At 43.9% G+C, this 19,470-nt stretch overlaps 1 protein-coding gene across 4 annotated transcripts; it reads left to right on the forward strand.

Annotated features, from left to right (window-relative positions):
* Positions 1 to 382: 382 nt before the first annotated feature.
* Positions 383 to 17,778, forward strand: LOC108490863 (zinc finger protein OZF). Of its 4 annotated transcripts, XM_017798180.2 has the most exons (6): positions 383 to 559; positions 9,332 to 9,415; positions 10,670 to 10,796; positions 13,218 to 13,289; positions 14,299 to 14,381; positions 15,800 to 17,778. In XM_017798180.2, exons 2-6 carry the CDS (start codon positions 9,383 to 9,385, stop codon positions 17,108 to 17,110), a joined length of 1,626 nt encoding a protein of 541 aa, XP_017653669.1. In that variant the 5' UTR covers positions 383 to 559; positions 9,332 to 9,382; the 3' UTR covers positions 17,111 to 17,778. The 4 variants fall into 4 exon arrangements, with proteins under 4 accessions (XP_017653669.1, XP_029419417.1, XP_029419418.1 ...); XM_029563557.1 differs by lacking the exon at positions 383 to 559 and having other exon boundaries at positions 9,397 to 9,415; positions 10,670 to 11,136; XM_029563558.1 differs by lacking the exons at positions 383 to 559; positions 9,332 to 9,415 and adding an exon at positions 10,916 to 10,969 and having other exon boundaries at positions 10,668 to 10,796.
* Positions 17,779 to 19,470: the final 1,692 nt, after the last annotated feature.

The following is a 19,470-nucleotide window of genomic DNA, read 5'->3' on the forward strand; positions in this document are numbered from 1 at the left end:
ATGGGTGTGTGTGTGTATATATGTTACATATATGTATGTATATAGGCAGATATGTGTGTATATATATATGCATATATATGCACACACACACATATATAGGCAAAGGCAGATGGATCCCTATAGGGAGATATATAGTTAGAATACGAAGTAATAAATTCTGAACCTAGAATTCTTTGGTTTTGAGTCATGGTCTCATTATGTAGCTCTGGCTGGCCTGAAACTTGATATGTAGACCAGACTGGCCTCGAACTCACTGAGTCCCGTGTGTGTTACTACGCCAGGTCTAACCCTAGAATCAGGGTCCAATGTTGCTGCAACCAGAATCTTGCCGGTTACACGCCTGCACAGAGAGGGAAATGACGTCAGCACAGGCCAGTTTTTTTCTAACGAAGGCTGCGTCCTGCAGATCCGTGTCTTTCTTTACCATGCGTCCAAGCTAAGGCTAGAGAATTCAGACTGTAGAAGAGAGACGACGGAGGCCGTGGAGGGTCTATTTAAGTAGGGGCGTGGGTAAACTTCGCAGAGCTGGGACGCTGGCCCACTGGTGGCGGTTCCAGAGGTGAGAGCCGACGGGGGCCGTGGAGGGTCAACTTAAGGCGGGGTCGTAGGGCGATCCGGGCGCGCCCCGCCTGCGGCCACAGAGCCTTCAACACTCTGGTGGTGGTCCCAGCAGCGACAGGGGCCGTGCAAGGTCAATTTAATGCGAGGCTGTGGCCCCACCGAGTACACTGGGCCCGCGGCCGCTGGACCCGGGCCCCTGGGTGGGGAAGCGCCCTCACGCGCGTCCTGCGGGGCTTGTCATCTTGCCCACTCCCCACTCCCGGAGCCTCCAAAGCCGCTTTCCACCATCGTCTTCCCGAAGGAAGAATCGCCGTGGTTTGGCACCGCTGCTGCAGCCTCTGCCTCCTGCGCACTGCCCAGCAATTCTGGCGAGCTCGGGTGAGCGGCGCGGGAAAGCCAGCCCCCCAGGCCTCCGAGGGCTGGGCTTTGTAAAAGCATCCTTTCCTCCGAGAACGTGGCTTTGTCTTTGACGTTGTTGCAGTAATTCTGTTTCATGACATTCGGATTGAGGGATTTTTGTCTTGGTGTCTGGGAGAAAATGTCTCTGGTTTATTTTGGGGGTGTGCGTAAATGTGAATGCTTTGTGGGTTGTTTTTGTTTCTTGGTTGTTTACTTTCTGTTTGGGTTTTGTTTTCTTTTTCGGTTTTTGGTTTTGTTTTTCTTTTTAAATTTTTTTTAAATTATTTTTTAAAAATTTTATGTGTATGAGTGTTATGCCTGCTTGTAGGTAAGTGCACCCGTGTCGTGCAATGCCCTCGGAGGACAGAAGAGGCTGTTGAATCCCCTGGAACTGGAGTTACAGACAGCTGCCATGTGGGTGCTGGGATTCAAACCTGGGTCTTCTGCAAGAACAGTCAGTGTTCTTAACTGCTGAGCCGTCTCTTCAGCCCCTGGTTTTGTTTTTCTAAGACAGGGCTCCCTGTAGCCCCAGCTGGCCTGGAACTCCCCATGTAGATCAGGCTGGACTGGATCTCACAGAGATCCACCTGCCTCTGCCTTCCAAGTGCTAGGATTAAAGGCGTGCACCACCATGCCCAGACAAATGTTTATTTCTTAAAAAAATATTTATTGTTATATGTGAGTGTTTTGCTTGTGTATATGTAAGTGCACTGGTGTTGTGCAGTGCTTGTGGAGGTCAGAAGAGGGCGTCAGATCCCCTGGAATTGGAGTTACAGATGGTTGCTAGGTGCCATGTGAGTACTGACAACTGAACCCGTCTTCCACAAGAGCAACTAGTGCTCTTAACCACTTAGCCAGCTCTCCAGCCCAGACAGTGCACTGTTGATGTTACTGGGTCAGCATTAACTGCTTTCTTTCTAGTTTGGAGCAAATGGTGTGAGAGTTGTCAGTATCTCCAAACCGAGAGGCTGATAGATACTGTATTGGTTTACTCCAGAATATATACTATATTTTGAAAAAAAAAGTTGTAGTTCTGTGTGGTGACAGCACAGGCTAATAATTGCAGCTTCTCAGGAGGTGAGGCAGCAGGATCATGAGGTCTGGGCATCCTGGGCTAGTAGGGAGATCCCCGTTTCAAAACAAAATCCAGCAATCAGTGGTGACCACCTGCCTGTGTTCATGATAGCTGATAGTGTTACTTCAGTTCCCAGATGAATTGTATTGGGATGGGTTGAGTGTCACAATTCCTGGTTATATTAAATATTTGATGTTTATATTAAATTTTTTTTTTGGTCTTTTTGAGACAGGGTCTCCCTATAGCCCCAGCTGTCCTGGAACTCACTTTGTAGACCAGGCTGTCCTTGAACTCATAGAGATCTGCCTGCCTCTGCCTCGGGAGTGCTGGGATTAAAGGCATGCACCCAGCGATATTAATTTTTAAAAAATATTTATTATTTTTATTTTATGTGTATACGTGTATTGCCTGCATTCACGTAAGTGCACTCGTGTTGTGCGATGCCTGCAGAGGACAGAAGAGGCTGTTGGATCCCGTGGAACTGGAATTACGGACAGTTGTTATCTGCCCTGTGGGTGCTGGGATTCGAACCTGGGTCTTCTGTAAGAACAGTCAGTGTTTTTAACCACTGAGCCATCTCTCTAGCCCCGATATTAATTTTTATACTGCTCAGGAATGTTCTTACTTGGTTGCATTATTGTGTTCAGGGGTAAGGATTTCCAGGACCCTCCAATTCTTTTTATTTTCTTCTTCAAACTTTTTTTTTTTTTTTTTTTAATTTGAGACAGGGTCTTGCTATATAACCCTACCTGACTTGGAACTACTATTTGGCTGGGCTGGCCTCCAGCTCACAGAGATCTACCTGCTTCTGCCTCCGTGTGTGTGCCACCGCACCTGGCCCTTTTTCAATTTTTGAAACTTATTCAAACTTTTTTTTTTTTTGAGACAGGGTCTTGCTATATACCCCTACCTGACCTGGAGCTACTATTTGGCTGGGCTGGCCTCCAGCTCACAGAGATCTGCCTGTTTCTACCTCCATGTGTGTGCCACCACACCTGGCCCTTTTCCAATTTTTGAACAGGACTTTGCTGTGTAGCTCTGGCTGGTATGGAACTTGTAGCAGTCCTTCTCACACTCCTGAGTGCTGGGATTCCAGGTGTAGGTTACCAGGCCAGCTCTGTTTACTTGAAAGCCTCCATGTTGTACATCAGATGGCCAATTGAAGGGATCCTGCCAGCTGCCAATAATACCAGTTGGTCTGTATTCTGATTATACATATAAGTAGGAGAATGACCAAGGTTGTTCTGTTGTGAGAGAAAGATTATAAAAGTTAAGCTGGGGGTTGGCAGTGTAACTCAGCGGAAGAGTGCCTGCCCAGCACTACAAGGCCTCTAGTACCACACCAAACACAGCTGAACAAAACCCAGCAAACTGAGGCACCATAAAATCATAAAGTTTAGGGACTGGAAAGATGAGGTTAAGAGCACTGGCTGCACTTGTAGAACCCGGGTTCGATTCCTACCGCCCACATGACGGCTAACAACTGTCCATAACTCCAGTTCCAGGAGTGCCCGACACCTCCTTCTGACCTGCATGACATTGCACAACATGGGTGCAATTACATACCTGTGGGCAACATACTCATACACATAAAATGGAAATGATAAAATATTTTTTAAAAATCATAATGTTGGGGCTGGAGAGATGGCTCAGTGGTTATGAGCACTGACTGCTCTTGCAGAGGACCCAGGTTCGATTCCCAGCACCCACATGGCAGCTATTAACTGTCCTTAACTCCATCCAGTTCCAGGGGAAGCCGAAGCCCTCTTCTGACCTCTGTGGCATTGCACAACATGGTGCACTCTCATACATGCAGGCAATACACTCATACACATTTTTTTAAAAAAAATCATAAAGTTAAGCCAGGTGTGGTGGCACACACCTGTAGTCCCAGCACTTGGAAGGCAGAGGCAGGCGGATCTCTGTGAGTTCAAGGCCAGCCTGGTGTACATGGTGAGTTCCAGGACAGCTGGGGCTACAGGGAAACCCTGTCTCAAAAAGACAAAAAAACAAAGCAAACAAACAAACAAAAAACATAAAGTTTAGGCAGGTGTGGTGATGCACACCTTTAATCCTAGCACTCAGGAGGCAGAGGCAGATTGAGGCCAACCTGGTCTACATAGTTCCAGGACAGCCAGGGTTGCATAGTGAGACCCTGTTCCCCCCAAAATAAAGAAAAAAAGTATAGTTTATGCATCAAGGCGGTGATGCAAAAGCAAGAGGAATGCTGATACATGAAAGCACAACTAAGGCAAAGAATATGTGTGCTTGGCTACTCTCATCCACTTACTTTGCTCAGTCTATTCTGCTGGAAAATTTTCAACAAATTGAAGTATCAAGTTTTCTGTTTAAAATTAAATTTATTAAACTAATACTTAAGCCTAGCATGGTGGCACAACCCTTAAATCCCAGCACTCTAGGCAAGAGGCGGATGGGTCTCTGTGAGATCAAGGCCAGGGTGGTTTACATAGTGAGTACCAGGCCAGCTGGGACTACAGAGAAAAAAACAAACAAACATATTTGGGGCCTGGAGAGCTGGCTCAACAGGTAAGAGCACTAGCTGCTCTTGCAGAGGACCTGGGTTCTGTCCCCAGCTCCCACATGGCAACTAACAACTCCAGTTCCGGGGAATCCTATGCCCTCTTCTGACCTCTGAGGGTTTTGCATGACACAGGTGCACCTTACATACATGCAGGTAAAATACTCATATACATAAAATAAAAATAAAATAAATTTTTTAAAAAATTGGAGCTGGATAGATGGCTCAGCTGTTTAAGAGCACTGGCTGCTTTTGCAGAAGACCTGGGTTTGGTTCAACCATCTGTAACTCCAGTTCAGGGGATCCGAAACCCTCTTCTGACCTCTGTGGGCACTGTATGACATGGGTGCACTTACATACATGTGGGGAATACACTCACACATAAAATAAAAAAAAATTTTTGGGAGGTGGTCTTTTTGAGACAGGGTCTCCCTACAGCCCCAGCTGGTCTGGAACTATATGGACTAGGTTGGCCTTGAACTCACAGAGATCTACCTACCTCTGCCTCCCAAGTGCTGGGATTTGGTTTTTTTTGTAGACAAGATCTCCCTGTAGCCCCAGCTGACCTGGGACTCACTATGTAGACCAGGCTGGCCTCAAACTCATGGAGATCTGCCTGCCTCTGCCTCCCAAGTGCTGGGATTAAAGGCGTGGGCCACCACACCCAGCATAATTTTTTTTTTAAGGAAATAATGGCTTTGGTAAAGACACTTGCTGCCATGCCTAAGGACCTGAGTTCATTCCACAGGAGCCACATCATAGAAGAGAATCAACTCCCAAACTTTGTCCCCTCCACATGGATAACATGGTGTGCATACATAGCCAAACACACACACACACACACACACACACACACACACACGCACGCGCACACACACACAAATAATGTTTAAAATAAATACTAGCTCGAAGCAGGGTGTGGTGTTACATGCTTGTAATCCAGTCACTTGGGAGGTGGAAGCAGAGGATTAGGAATTCATGATCATCCTCAGCTACGTAGCAAATTTAAGGCCAACCTGGGCTACACAAAACCTTGTCTCCAAAAATAAAACATATATCCTGGCTTCATTGGAAAGGATTGGTAGTATTTGATGTAAGTGATGACTGCATTGTACAGTACAGGTGTAGGCTGCCTTCTGATCATGTTGGGGCATGAATAACAAATACAGGACAAAGGGAGGCATGGTAGCACAGCACTTGGGAAACTGAGGCAGGAGACTCTAGTCTCAGAAAACAAAAAACTGCAGAAGACCAGAGCTCAGTGACAATTTCCTATATTCAGTCCAAATTCACCACTACTTATCTGGATGATACTGGAGTAGTTGTATGTCTGCATCTGTTTTTCCATGCTGTGTACAGTAAAGGGTTGGTAGGATCCTTAAATGTGGTTATGTAGGGCGGGTAAGATGACTCAGCAGGTAACAGTGCCTGCTGCCAAGCCAGATATCCTGAGTTAATCCCCTGAACCCACATGGTGGAAGGAAAGAACTGACTCCCAAATGTCCTCTGACCTCCACATGCACACAGTAGCAGCCACACACAAAATAAACCCAGCGCACATTCAGATTGGTGTTAAATGAGTTGATGTTAGTAATTCTGCTGTTATAAGGTATTCTGTACTAAGTGGCTTTTACTTGCGTTATGTATGGAGAGCTAGTGCCTGTGTGATGATGAAATTGTGCTTAAAAATTATTTTTATGTGTATGTTTTGCCTGCATATATGTAAGTGTACCATGTGCATGCAATATCCATGGAGGCCAGAAGAGGTTGTTGGATGCCCTGGAACTGGAGTTACGGAGGGTTCTTTGCTGAACCCAGGGCCTCTGTAGGAGTAGCCAATACTCCTAACTGCTGCTGAGCCATCTCTCCAGACCTGGAAGTGTGCTTTTTGATGATTGATAGGAGCAGGCTCCCGATAACCCTGCCTATGTAGAGGGGAATGTAGAGTTTCGCCATCCCCCCCCCCCAGATGCCTAAATGAAGGGACCTTACCATAGAGAAAAGGTGGGGGTGGGGGGGGCAGATTCCACTTTTGGGCTCAGAGCATGGCAGTTGCTGTTGGGTTCCATGGCCAGACCTCTGGATGCTCCTTTTCAGAGAATCCGATTTAAATCCCCTGGATAATAAAGATTTCTGTCCCAACCCATGCTACCCTGTTAGTTTATTTTGGAACACTGAAGCTGGCCAGTAAATTTCTGTGATAGTTTTCTGTCACTGTGGTAAAATACCTGGCATGAGATGAAGCTGCAGTTTGACTATATGCATGCAGCTCTGGTTTCCATCCTCAAGTAATCCGAGCCTGCTGTCCTACTCCTTTAATCCTGGCTCTTGGGAGGCAGAGGCAGGCATGGTCTAGGTAATGAGTTCCAAGCCAGCTGGGGTTACAGGAAGACACTGTTTAAAAGAAGCAAACAAACAAACCCTGACATCAGCATCTTAAGAGGAAGAAGCTTATTTTGGGAGGTTTCAGTCTTAGTCCATGGTTACTTGGCTTGTTTGTTTTTGGCCTCTGATAAGGCGGAGCATCATGGTGAGAGTGTACAGTGAAGCACAGCTGCTCAGCCGGTGGCAGCCAAGACCCATAAACAGAGCAAGAGAAAGGGGGACAGAAAAAATACTCTCTACAGGGGCACATCTCCAGTGACCTGCTTCCTCCAGCTAGGCTCCACCCACAAATTCCATCACTTCTCTGTAGCCCATTGAATTAGGAGGCCAGAGGCCAGAAAGCTGGCTCAGCAGTAAAGAGCAATGGCTGCTCTTCAGAGGACCCAAGTTTAGTTCTCAGCACCCATGGCAGCTACCAACCATCTGTAACTCCAGAACCAGGGGATCTGATGCCCTCCTCTGGCCTCCTCTGGCATTGCACACCTGTGGTGCACTTACATGCAGGCAAAACATCCATACACATAAAATTAGGAATCCATTGAAGTTACCTGACCTACAAAATGAGACTGTTTTCTCTCCCCCCCCCTCTCTCCTCTCTCTCGTCTTTTTAAGACAGTGTTTCCCAGTAGTCCCAGCTGGCTTGGAACTCTGTAGACTAGGCTGACCCTGATCTCACAGAGCTCCACCTGCCTCTGCTTCCCTAGTGCTGGGATTAAAGACATGTGCACCCAGCTCTAAGACTGATTACATTTTGACAGTGGATTGCATAGCTCCTCAGCAGGTTTCCTGGCTCTAGGTGTCAGGTGTTGAGTGAATTTTCTCAGGTGTACAGGGTTCTATGGATTTCACACTGGGACAGTATGATAATTAGTGTTAATTGGCAACCTGACAGGATCTGGAGTTACCTAGGAGACACGTCTCCAGACTCATCTGTGAGCAGTTTTTTGATTAAAATTAGCCTGTGAGAATGTCTGTGAGGGATTATTTTGGTTGGGTTAATTGATATGGATGACTCATCTTTTTTAAAATTTTTAAATATTTCATGTGTATGAGTGTATTTTGCCTGCATGGATGTAAGTGCACCATGTGTGTACAGTGTCTCCAGTGGCCAGAAGAGGGCGTCGGATCCCCCTATAACTGGACTTATGAACAGATTTCACCTGCCCAGGTAACTCCCATTTTAACTGTGGGAAGGACTGTATAAAATGGAGGTAGTTCACTGAATACTTTATTCATGGCTCTTTGCTTTCTGTCTGGGTATGATATAATCAGCTACTGCAAGCTCTTGCTACCTTGACTTCCCCACCATTAAATAGACTGTATTCTTGAACTGTACACCAGAATAAACTCATTTTATTTTAGGTTGCTTTTGTTAGAATATTTTATCAAGAGGTTGGAGAGATAGCTCAGGGGTTCAGTTCCCAGCATCCATATGGCAGCTCACAATTGTCTAGAGCTCCTGTTCCAGGAGGATCCAACACCCCCTCTGGTCTCCTTGGGCATTGCACACACAATGGTGTACTTTCATACATGCAGGCAAAACATTTGGCCACATAAAAGTAAAAATAAGTTTTAAAAAAAATCTTAAGTTTTTTTAAAGGTCAGATGTGGTGGTGCACATCTTTAATCCTAGAACTCAGGAGGCAGAAGCAGGGGGATCTCTGTAAGATAGAGATCAGACTGATCTACATAGTGAGTTCCAGGCCAACTGGTGGTACAGGGAGACCCTGTCTCAAAAAAAAAAAAAAACTTTGTGTTTTTGAGACAGGGTCTCCCTGTAGGCCCAACTGGCCTGAAACTTGCTGTGTAGACCAGGCTGGCCTTGATATCACAGAGCTCTGCCTCCTGAGTACAAAAATAAATTTTTTTTTGGTCTTTTTGAGACAGTGTCTCCCTGTAGCCCCAGCTGTCCTGGAACTCACTATGTAGATCAGGCTGGCCTTGAACTCACAGAGATCTGCCTGCCTCTGCCTCCCGAGTGCTGGGATTAAAGGCATGCACCATCACACCCAGCAAAAATAAATTTTTTTAAAAAAGAATATTTTATCACAACAATAGGGGTAGAATGTCAAAATCATTTTAAGAATTATAGGCAGCAGCTGGACATGGTGACAGATTCCTTTAATTCTAGCACTCAGGAGGCAGAGGCAGGTGGATTTCTCTGAGTTCAAGGCCAGCCTAGTCCACATAGTGAGTTCTAGGACAGCTGGGGCTACAGGGAGATCCTTTCTCAAAAACACCAAAAAAAAAAAAAAAAAAATCTCAGTTTCAGACCAGCCAGCACTACATAGTATCGCCAAAAAAAAAAAAAAAAAAAAAAAGAATCCACAGCTGTGGATTCTCATGGGTTCTTGTGTCCTCTTTTTTTCCAGGAGCTCTTTCTAGGGACTGAATTCTCTTTTTGGAAAAAAATAAAGGCAGAAATGGTGGCTGACTGCCTGACAAATTGTTACCAGGTATGTTGGAACCATGTCTCACAAGTGACATGCTTACCCCTGCATTTTAGACTCATCTCTTTCAGAGCAGATGTATCTCCAGAGCTGCTTTTATTATTATTATTATTATTATTATTATTTATATTTATATTTATATTTTATGTGTGTGAGTGTATTGCCTGAATGTAAGTAGGTGCACCTGTATCATGCAGTGTCTGCAGCGGTCAGAAGAGGGCTTCAGATCCCCTGGGACTGGAGTTACAGATGGTTATTAGCCTCCATGTGGGTGCTGGAACTGAAACCCATGTCCTCTGAGCCTTCTCTCCAGCCTTCCCCAGCACGCACGTACACACACACACACACACACACACACACACACACACACACCTTTTTTTGAGACAGGCTTTCACAGTGGCCTTGATCTCACAGAGACCCACCTGCTTCTGCCTCCCCAGTGCTGAAATTAAAGGCATGGGCTATGGCTACCATGCCCAATCTCCAGAGCTTCTAAACATTGCAGAAGCCCTCTTAAGGACTGAGTCCCCAGCTGAATTTCCAGAGACTAGGGCCTCTGTTAAGGGTAAGGTGTTACCTGAAAATAATCGCAGTAATTACTGGTTAACCTTGACACTCATGATGCCAAGTACACATTTCTGTTCTCAAGTTCACTTACTGTGACAGATGAAAAGGAAGGTTACAGTGTCCTTTTCTTTGAGTATTAGTCCCTCTCTGTTCATTTAATATATGGAGTGTGTGCAGAAGTATATTTTAAGGAAATGCCAAAAGGCTTTTTTAAAATTTATTTTTATTTCATGTGTATGCATATTTTGCCTGCATGTATGTAAGTACATCTGTGTTGTGCAATGACTGTCAATGCCAGAAGAAGGTGTTGGATCCCCTGGAACTGGAATTGTAAATTATTCTTAGCTACCATATTGGTGCTGGGAACTGAACCCATGTCCTCCACAAGAGCATCCAGTGGTCTTAACCACTGAGCCATCTCTCCAGTTCCAGCAGAAGGGCTTTTAGTCTAGTTGTGGTGAGACCTGTTTGCCTGTCACAATGATCATCAATACTAAGTAACCAGAGCAAATCAACAAGGAATTGAGTGTGGGTGGAGGAAAGAGTTCCTGGGACCACTGAGTACCGGACAGGCAGTGGGAGCCCTCAGATCTCTGTATAGGTGTCAGAGCTCATGTTTTTCTCTCTAGTGAACATTGGTGGAGATGTTCCTATTGTCACGTGTTACTCACACTGTCATATGTGATGATTTAGGTCTCAGTGACCTTTGACGATGTGTCTGTGGACTTCACCCAAGAGGAGTGGATTTTATTGGATCAAGCTCACAGAGACTTGTACAGAGAAGTGATGCTGGAGAACTACCAGAACCTGGCCTCAGCAGGTAAACGAAGGACAAAAATGTTCTATCCTGGATGTACTGAGAGATCTGCAGTCACTGACTGAATGCACTGAGAGTAAGAAGTGCAGTTTCTGACTTAACATCATTGTCTCTTTCTTTAGGCAATCAGATCTAAGACCCCCCAGTGGATTGAGAACTGTAGATGGAACTGAACTGTGTGTATATAGTTGTAACATATTGAGTTGTATCAGCAAAACGATCATGAATTTCTTTTTGCCTTTTCACAATTTCACAGATTGGAGATTTGTTTGTTTATTTGAAACAAGATCTCATGTAGCCAAAGGATGACTTGAACTGCTGATCCTCCTGCCTCCACTTTCAGGTGCTGGGATTACAGATGTGTACCACAACATCTGACTGGACTTTGTGTGTGTGTGTGTGTGTGTGTGTGTGTGTGTGTGTGTGTGAAACAGGGCCCCCCTGTAGGTCTAGCTGGCCTGGAACTCACTATGTAGACCAGGTTGACCTTGAACTCACAGAGATCCACCTGCCTCTACCTCCCAAGTGCTGGGATTAAAGGCGGGCACCACCATGGCCAGCCTGGACATTTCTTTTTAAGAGTAGATACTAATGGGGCTGGAGAAATGGTTCAGCAATTAGGAGTCCTGGCTGTTCTTGCAGAGGACCCACATTCGATTCCTAGCACTCACATGGCAGCTAACAACTGAACTCCAGTTCCAGGGGGAATCTGACACCCTCTTCTTGTTTCTGTGGGCACTGCACACACATGAAACACTTATATACATGCAGACAAAACATTCATACGCATAAGATAAAAATAAATAACAAATTTAAAAAGAGTAGATAGTAGCAGTAGCCATGATGGTCCATGCTTTTTATCCCAGCACTCAAAGGCAGAGGAAGGCAGATCAATGTGAATTTGAAGCCAACCTGGTTCATATTGCAAGTTCTAGGCCAGCCAGGGCTACATAGTGTGAACCTATCTCAAAATAAATAAATAAATAATAAATAAATAAATAATACACATTAGCATCCTCAGCTTACAATTGGTTTGTTGTTTTTCTTTTCCTTATTAAATCTAGAACTTTCAGCTTTTCACTTGAGAGAAGAACTTTACACTGTCTCTCTGGTATATCTGAATTGCCATTATTACTACTGTTATGTTTTGGGGCCACCCTTAGTAAAATGTGGGCTCCATAAGCAAAAGTTTTGTTATATTGTGACCAGCAAGCTGCTGAGATAGAAAGGTGCTAAGTGACTAACGACCACGTAGCATATAAATATGGGTATGATGGGCAAAGGAAGGATTTGCAGCCAACATAGAACAGAAGGACAGTGCGTAGCTCTTTTTTTATAATTTTATGTGTATGAGTGTATTGCCTGCATATATGTGAATGCACCTGTGTCATGCAGTGCCTGTGGAGGTCAGAAGAGGGTGTTGGATTCCCCTGGAAGTGGAGTTAAGGGCTATTCTTAGTCACCATGTAGGTTCTGGGAATCGAACTGGGGTGTTCTGCAAGAGTTGTCAGTGATCTTAACCACTGAGCCATCTCTCCAGCTCTGGCAGAGTGCAAGGGTCTGCCTGTAGCCCCAACTGGCCTGGAACTTTCTTTGTAGACCAGGCTGGCTTCAAACTCACAGAGATCCACCTGCATCCGCTTTCTGAGTGCTGGGCAGTTGCACACAACTTTGAATAGCATGATAGAAGTAATGACTGTTACTTTATTTTTTGGTGTTTTTGAGACAGGGTCTCTTTGTAGGCCCACCTGGCCTAGAACTTGCTATTTAGACTGGGCTGACCTTGAACTTACAGAGTTCTGCCTGCCTCTGCCTCCCCAGTGCTAGGAAAAAAGGTGTGTGTGACCATGCCTGACTTGAGGGCTGTTTTTTAATCACTGTGGTGGTTCTCAGAATGTGGTCCAAGAAGAATGGCATCACCATCAGGCACTCTGTTAGAAATGTGAATTATTGGCAGAGCAAGGTGACACATGCCAGGACACATAGGCAGATGGATCTCTGTGAACCCTGCCTGGTCTGTATATTGAGTTCCAGGCTAACTAGGGTTCCACAGTGAGACCTTGTGTCAAAAACAAACAAACAAACAAAACACCCCAAACAGGAACAAACAAATGGGGCTGGAGAAATGGCTCGGTGGTTGCTCTTTCAGAGGACCTGGGTTCAATTTCTAGCACCCACACGGTGGCTAACAACTGTCCGTAACTCCAGTCCCAGGGAATCTGACCTCTGCGGGCATTGCACAATGTGTGTGCTTACATATATGCAGGCAATATACTCATACACATAAAATCATAAAATAAAAATAATGAATTAAATATTTTTTTAAAAAAAGACCAAACAAGAACAAAAACAGCTCCTGAATTATATACTGAGTTTTATACTCTCCTTGCATGAAATTCCTCCATGTACTTTGCCACTTATAAGGATGTGAAGTCATCAAACCCAGTCTGATCTCCTGGTTGGAAGAGGAGGATTTGCACAGAGGAGATCTCCAAGGTGAGTGTTCTTAAGAATATGTTTGGAAATATAATGTGAATTATATTTTAAGGATGCACTTGATGGCTTAAAATGTGCCCCATGTACCTAAGAAAGTAAATGTTCTGGTTTGATTTTCATTGCTGTGATAAAACACTGACCAAAATCAAATTAGGGAAGAAAGGGTTTATTGCATCTTATTCTTCTAAGTGATGGTCCATCACTGAGGGAAGCCAGGGCAGGAACTTAAGCAGGGCAGGAAACTGGAGGCAGGAGCTGCAGCAGGGACATGGAAGAACCCTGCTTACTGGCTTGCTCCTTGGCCTGTGCTCTCTTATACAACCCAGGACCACCTGCCCAGGAAAGGCACCACCCACTGTGAGCTGAGCCCTCCCACCTTACTTGACAATCAAGAAAATGCCTCACAGACATGGCCACAGGCAGTACAACAGAGGCAATTCCCCTACTGAGGTTCCCTCTTCCCAGATGTGTCAAGTTGACAACTGAAGTTATCCAGCACAGTATGAAATCCTCAAGTTCTCATACTCTGTCTTCTCAGACTCTCCAGTGATTTTGCAAAATGACCTGTAGTATTTCTTGTTGATTGTCTATATTCTTTGTTCAGATCTTTGCTCCTTCTCAGTCTTCGCAGTGTGGTTCTTTCCATCACTGGTTTTAATTTTCAGAGTCAGATGAAAAAGTCAGATGTTGAAATAAAACATCTAAAACTGATTCACATCCTTAGTGTGGTCAATTCTGTCTTAACTAGGTTCAGGGAGAACAATACAAAGGAGCCTATGTTTTTGTTTTGTGTTCTGTCTTTTTGAGACGGGGTCTCTCTGTAGCCCTAGCTGGCACAGAACTCACTATGTAGACCAGGCTGGTCTCGAATTCACAAAGATCCACCTGGCTCTGCCTCCAGAGTGCTGTGATTAAAGGTGTGTGCCACCACACCTAGCAGAACGTATGGTTTTGTAACTGACCATTTCTTTTCTTCAAACCTTAATTTTGTTTTTCTGTTTATCTTCAGAATGGGAAATGCCATTTGGCACCAAAGAATCAACATTTCAGCAGAATTTTTTGAGGGGACAGACTTCCAATGGAATACAAACAGTAAGATTGACAAAAGATATTTGTTAATTCCCTTATCCAGAAAAGATTGTAAATTCCATTATAGCGAACCAAGTAGCATGCACCCAGGAGGGAGCAGCAGTGTGTATGAGAAGTGTTTTCAGTGTAATCAATTTTGGGCTGTCCCAAACCTGTCATGAAATCTATTCATTAAGAAATCTCAGCCGGGTGTGGTGGTGCACGCCTTTAGTCCTAGCACTTGGGAGGCAGAGGCAGGTGAATCTCTGAGTTCAAGGCCAGCTTGGTCTACATAGTGAGTTCCAGGCCTGCTGGGCTACAGGGAGCCCCTGTCTCAAAAAGACCAAAAAAAAAAAAAAAAAAAGGAGCTGGGCTTTTAGCACATGCCTTTTATCTCAACACTTGGGAGGCAGAGGCAGGTGGATCTCTGTGAGATGTAGGCCAACCTGGTCTCCATAGCCAAAAAAAAGAAGCCACTCAGACAAGTGAGATGACTTAAAGGCACTTGCCACCAAGCCTGATGACCTTAGTTTTATCCCCAGGTCCCACACGATACAGGGAGAGAACCAACTCAAAAAGTTCCCCTGTGACATCTACATGCATACTGTGACAAAAGCTTCCCTACAAGTGGATTGCTTGCAGGATTTGGTTCTCCTACCATATGGGTCTTGCGGGATCAAGTTCAGTTCATTGGGGTTGGTGGCAAATAAATGTGATTTAATTAGTTAGTTTGAAACAGGGTCTCACTATGTATCCCTGACTAGTCCGGAATTTGCTATGTAAACCAGGCTGGCCTTGAACCTCCCAAATACTGCTATTAAAGGATTGCACCACCACACCCAGCATAATTTTGAAATTAAAAAAAAAATTCCACAAGTCCTGCATGTGTAACTAGATATTAGCTTTTAAAGCAATTTCATGACTATCTTAACAGTTGCTTTAAGATTAGATTGGATGGCACTACATTCAATTTGAAAGAAAACAGCATGTCAGAAACTATAAAAATGTAAAAAAGTTAATCATCTACTTCATTTATCAGCACGTGGGACTGAAGAGTGTTGATAAATTCTGTGATTATCTAGTGTGATTCTATTTACCACACTCAGGAAGAATTGGGAATTTTTTGTAGAAAATCAACATAAATGAAAATAATGAAGTAACAACATTCATCCCATTGAGAGAAATATCTTAGAGCCTACCTTTATCCTAGCTTAAAACATGGGGTTTCAGAGTCCCAACAAGTACACGTTCCCACATATGTCACTGGGTTCTAAGATTCTTAACAGAATTTCATAAAAATACAGAGGCATCATTCCATGGTTAGACATGATGGTACTGGATTCTTACAGTAGAGGATCTTGTCTGTTTCTGTCTTCACATAGGTAGAATCCATTACTAAGTCTGAAAAATTATTTAACCACTGTTCATCCCTTTATCAACAGGCCAGAAGCCACAGTGCACGGGAACTCTGTTATTATATACAGTGTGGAGAAATCTTCAGTGAACACTCATATTTCAAGACACATGTGAAAACTCAAAGTACATGGAACACTGGACATTTTGCTCACTCAAGTCATGACCCATCTGTTCAAATGCACACTATAAAAACCTATCCATGTAAGCTTTGTGGGAAAGCCTTTGGACGTTCTTCAAATCTTAATAGGCACCTGAGAAGCCACACTGGGGAGAAACCCTATGAATGTAAGGAATGTGGGAAAGCCTTCACTACTTACTCCAGGCTAGTAGAACATTTTAGAACTCATACTGGAGAGAAACCATATAAATGCAAGGATTGTGGCAAAGCCTTTGCTAAGCGTTCAGGCCTTATAACACATATATCAACTCATGCTTCAGAGAAACCCTATGCATGTAAAGAGTGTGGGAAAGCCTTTGCTTCAGCCCCACGTCTTAGTCAGCATGTAAGAATTCACAGTGGAGAGAGACCCTATATATGTAAGGAATGTGGGAGAGCCTTCCTCACTTCCTCTTATCTGCGGAACCATGTAGGAAGAACTCATAGTGGAGAGAGACCCTATATATGTGGAGAATGTGGAAAAGCCTTCCATTCTTACTCAAATTTACGTAGACATGTAAGAACTCACAGTGGAGAGAGACCTTATATATGCAAGGAGTGTGGGAAAGCCTTCCTCAATTCCTCATACCTACATAACCATATAAGGAAAACTCACAGTGGAGAGATGCCACACATATGTGGTGAATGTGGGAAAGTCTTCCATGCTTCCTCATACCTGCGTAGACACGTAAGAACTCACAGTGGCGAGAGACCGTGTATATGTAAAGAATGTGGGAAAGCCTTCCTCAATTCCTCATACTTACGTAAGCATCTGAGCATTCATACTGGAGACAAACCCTATGAATGTAAGGAATGTGGGAAAGCCTACCGTAGGTACAATCTGCTACATGACCATTTAAAAACTCACATGGTGGAAAAGCCATTTGAATGTGATGTATGTGGAAAATCCTTTCAGTATTTCTCATACCTTACTAAGCATGTTCGTATTCACACTGGAACAAAACCCTATAAGTGTAAGTACTGTGGGAAAGATTTCACTACTTCCTCAAGCCGAACTGAACATATCCGAACTCACACTGGTGAAAGGCCCTATGAGTGTACAGAATGTTCAAAAACTTTCACTTCATCATCAAACCTCATTCACCATGTAAAGATCCACACTAGAGAGAAACCTTTTGTTGAGAATGTGGGAAAGCCTACAATAGAGATTACCTACTAACTAAACATTTCATGATTCAAAATGAACAGAAACACTTCCAATGAGAGGAATATAAATCCATAAGTCTCCACGTCTCATTTATCACATTGGAGCTACACTAGTGAGAAACTTTAGGAACGTGGAACAGTCCGCAGTGATGCCACTTAACTTTGAAAACGTGAAAGAATCTGTTCTCTGAAGATGCCCCATAAATTTAAGGAAAGAAATATGAAAGCCTCCACGATTTCTTGAGAACTTATTAAATATGTGAGACTTCACAGTGAAGGGGTATTTACTTATGTAAAACATATGGAAGTTAGTAGTTCTGCTAAATATTTAGGTCTTCGCTTGTGGTCTCACAGTTAAGAAAACTTTATGAAGGTAAGGAATGTTAGTCAGTTTTCGTATGACCTGGTATTTAGTAAACATGGTAATTCATACCCAAGAAAAATTATGTGGAAATTTTGTCCATGTGCCCTGAAATGTGATGTGGGACCATAACAAGGCCCTTTGGATGGCTCTGATTTATTTTGAACTTGTTACCTATCCCTGATATTCCTGGAGTGACGTATTTTTATCTTCTCCATAACAACATTTCATCTTCGTGGCTGCAACTTTTGGGTAGTGGTTGTTAAAATGCCTGATCCTTTCAGAGAAAAGGTGATATAAATAAATGAATAAGTAAACTAGCAGAGTTTGTCCCCAAACACATTAAGCTGTGAATCCATAAATGGGTCAGTTACTGGTGAAGTCAAGCCCCTCATGATCCAATCACATACCCCCAAATCCTGCACTGTGAACACTGTTGCATTGAGACCAAGCATTCAGTCCATGAACTTTGGGGGTACATTTCAGATGTGAAACATAATACAATACCTCCTAGATACAGGTAGTTCCTCAAGGTTGCAAACAACTTGCTTAGGAGCATGTATTTCATACTTATTTTTTAGACTTTTTTTTTGGGGGGGGCGGTCTTTTTGAGTCAGAGTCTCCGATAACTTCAGCTAGTCTGGAACTCACTGTGTACGCCAAGCTGGCCTCAATCTTACAGAGATCCACCGGCCTCTGCCTTCTAAGTCCTGGAGCTAAAGGCATGTGCCACCACACCCGGCCTTATTAGATTTGGGGTATGTGTGTGAGAGATGGTCACCCTATAGCCCCAGCTGACCTGCAACTCAGTATGTAGGCCAGGCTGGCCTTGATCTCAGAGCTCTGCCTGCCTCTGCCTCCCCTAGTGCTGGGACTAAAGGTGTTTGCCACCACACATCCTTGTCAGATTTTTTAAAAATTATATTTTATTTGTGTGTGTGGTGGGGAGGTCAGAGGGCAACTTGTGAGTGTCAGTTCTTTGCTTCTGCAGTGTGGATCCTAGGGATCAAATTCAGGTTGGGCTTGGCAGCAAACATCTTTACTGAGACATCTCTCTGGTCCATATTTTTTCATATTCAAATCAACCAATCCAAAGTCCCAACCCCCACTCTTTTATGAGCACTCCAAGCCAGTAAGTCATATGTCCCAAATGAATCCAGATCAAAGCTCAAAAGAGAGACAAACATCACCTGTGCAATTGCTTGTTACAATCATAACTGTTGGCCTTCAATTTTTTTCCTGCCCTTTTTAAAAAGATTTAGTGTGTGTGTGTGTGTATATGATTGTATGCCATGTGTTGGGGTGGGTGCCAACAGAGGCCAGAGGGTGTTGGATCCCCTGGAACTAGAGTTACAGGCAATTGTGAGCTGTCTGATGTGGATACTGGAAATTGAACTTGGGTCCTCTGGACAGACAGAACACACCCTTAACCACAACTCTTTAGCCCCCTGCTTTTTTTTTTCTTGGTGAAATGCCAGTAAATATTGTAGCCACTGCTTTTTTCTTGTTTGTGTTCCAGCTCCTGACCAACTCTGTCCCTCAGGTAGGGCTGAATGGCATGCCATGGTGTGCCCTCTTTCAGTGCTATTTTTAAGACACTTCATTCAGTCTCTGGAACCTCTGTATCCTCAGGCATTCTTATGATTTCACATTGGGACTCTAAGCAACCTTTATTGACTTCATGGTTGTTGAGTTTTTGTTTTGAGTTTTTTATTTTTGTATCTGGAGTATGGTTGCCACTCTTTATTTTTCTTTTTTCTTTCTCTCTCGCTTTTTTTTTTTTTGAGATAGGATCTCCCCATAGCCCCAACTGGCCTGGAACTCACTATGTAGACCAGGCTGGCCTTGATCTCAGAGTGTCACATGCCTCTGCCTCTCAGGTACTGGGATTAAAGGAGTGCACCATCATACACAACTCCTTACTGATTTTAAAAGTTTTTTATGTGTATGAATGTTTTCTCTGTATATATACACATATATACATGTGTATATATGTGTATATGTGTGTGTGT

This window comes from Nannospalax galili, unplaced genomic scaffold, assembly GCF_000622305.1.
Source record: "Nannospalax galili isolate Female #2095 unplaced genomic scaffold, S.galili_v1.0 scaffold1736, whole genome shotgun sequence".
NCBI classification, from domain to species: Eukaryota; Metazoa; Chordata; class Mammalia; order Rodentia; family Spalacidae; genus Nannospalax; species Nannospalax galili.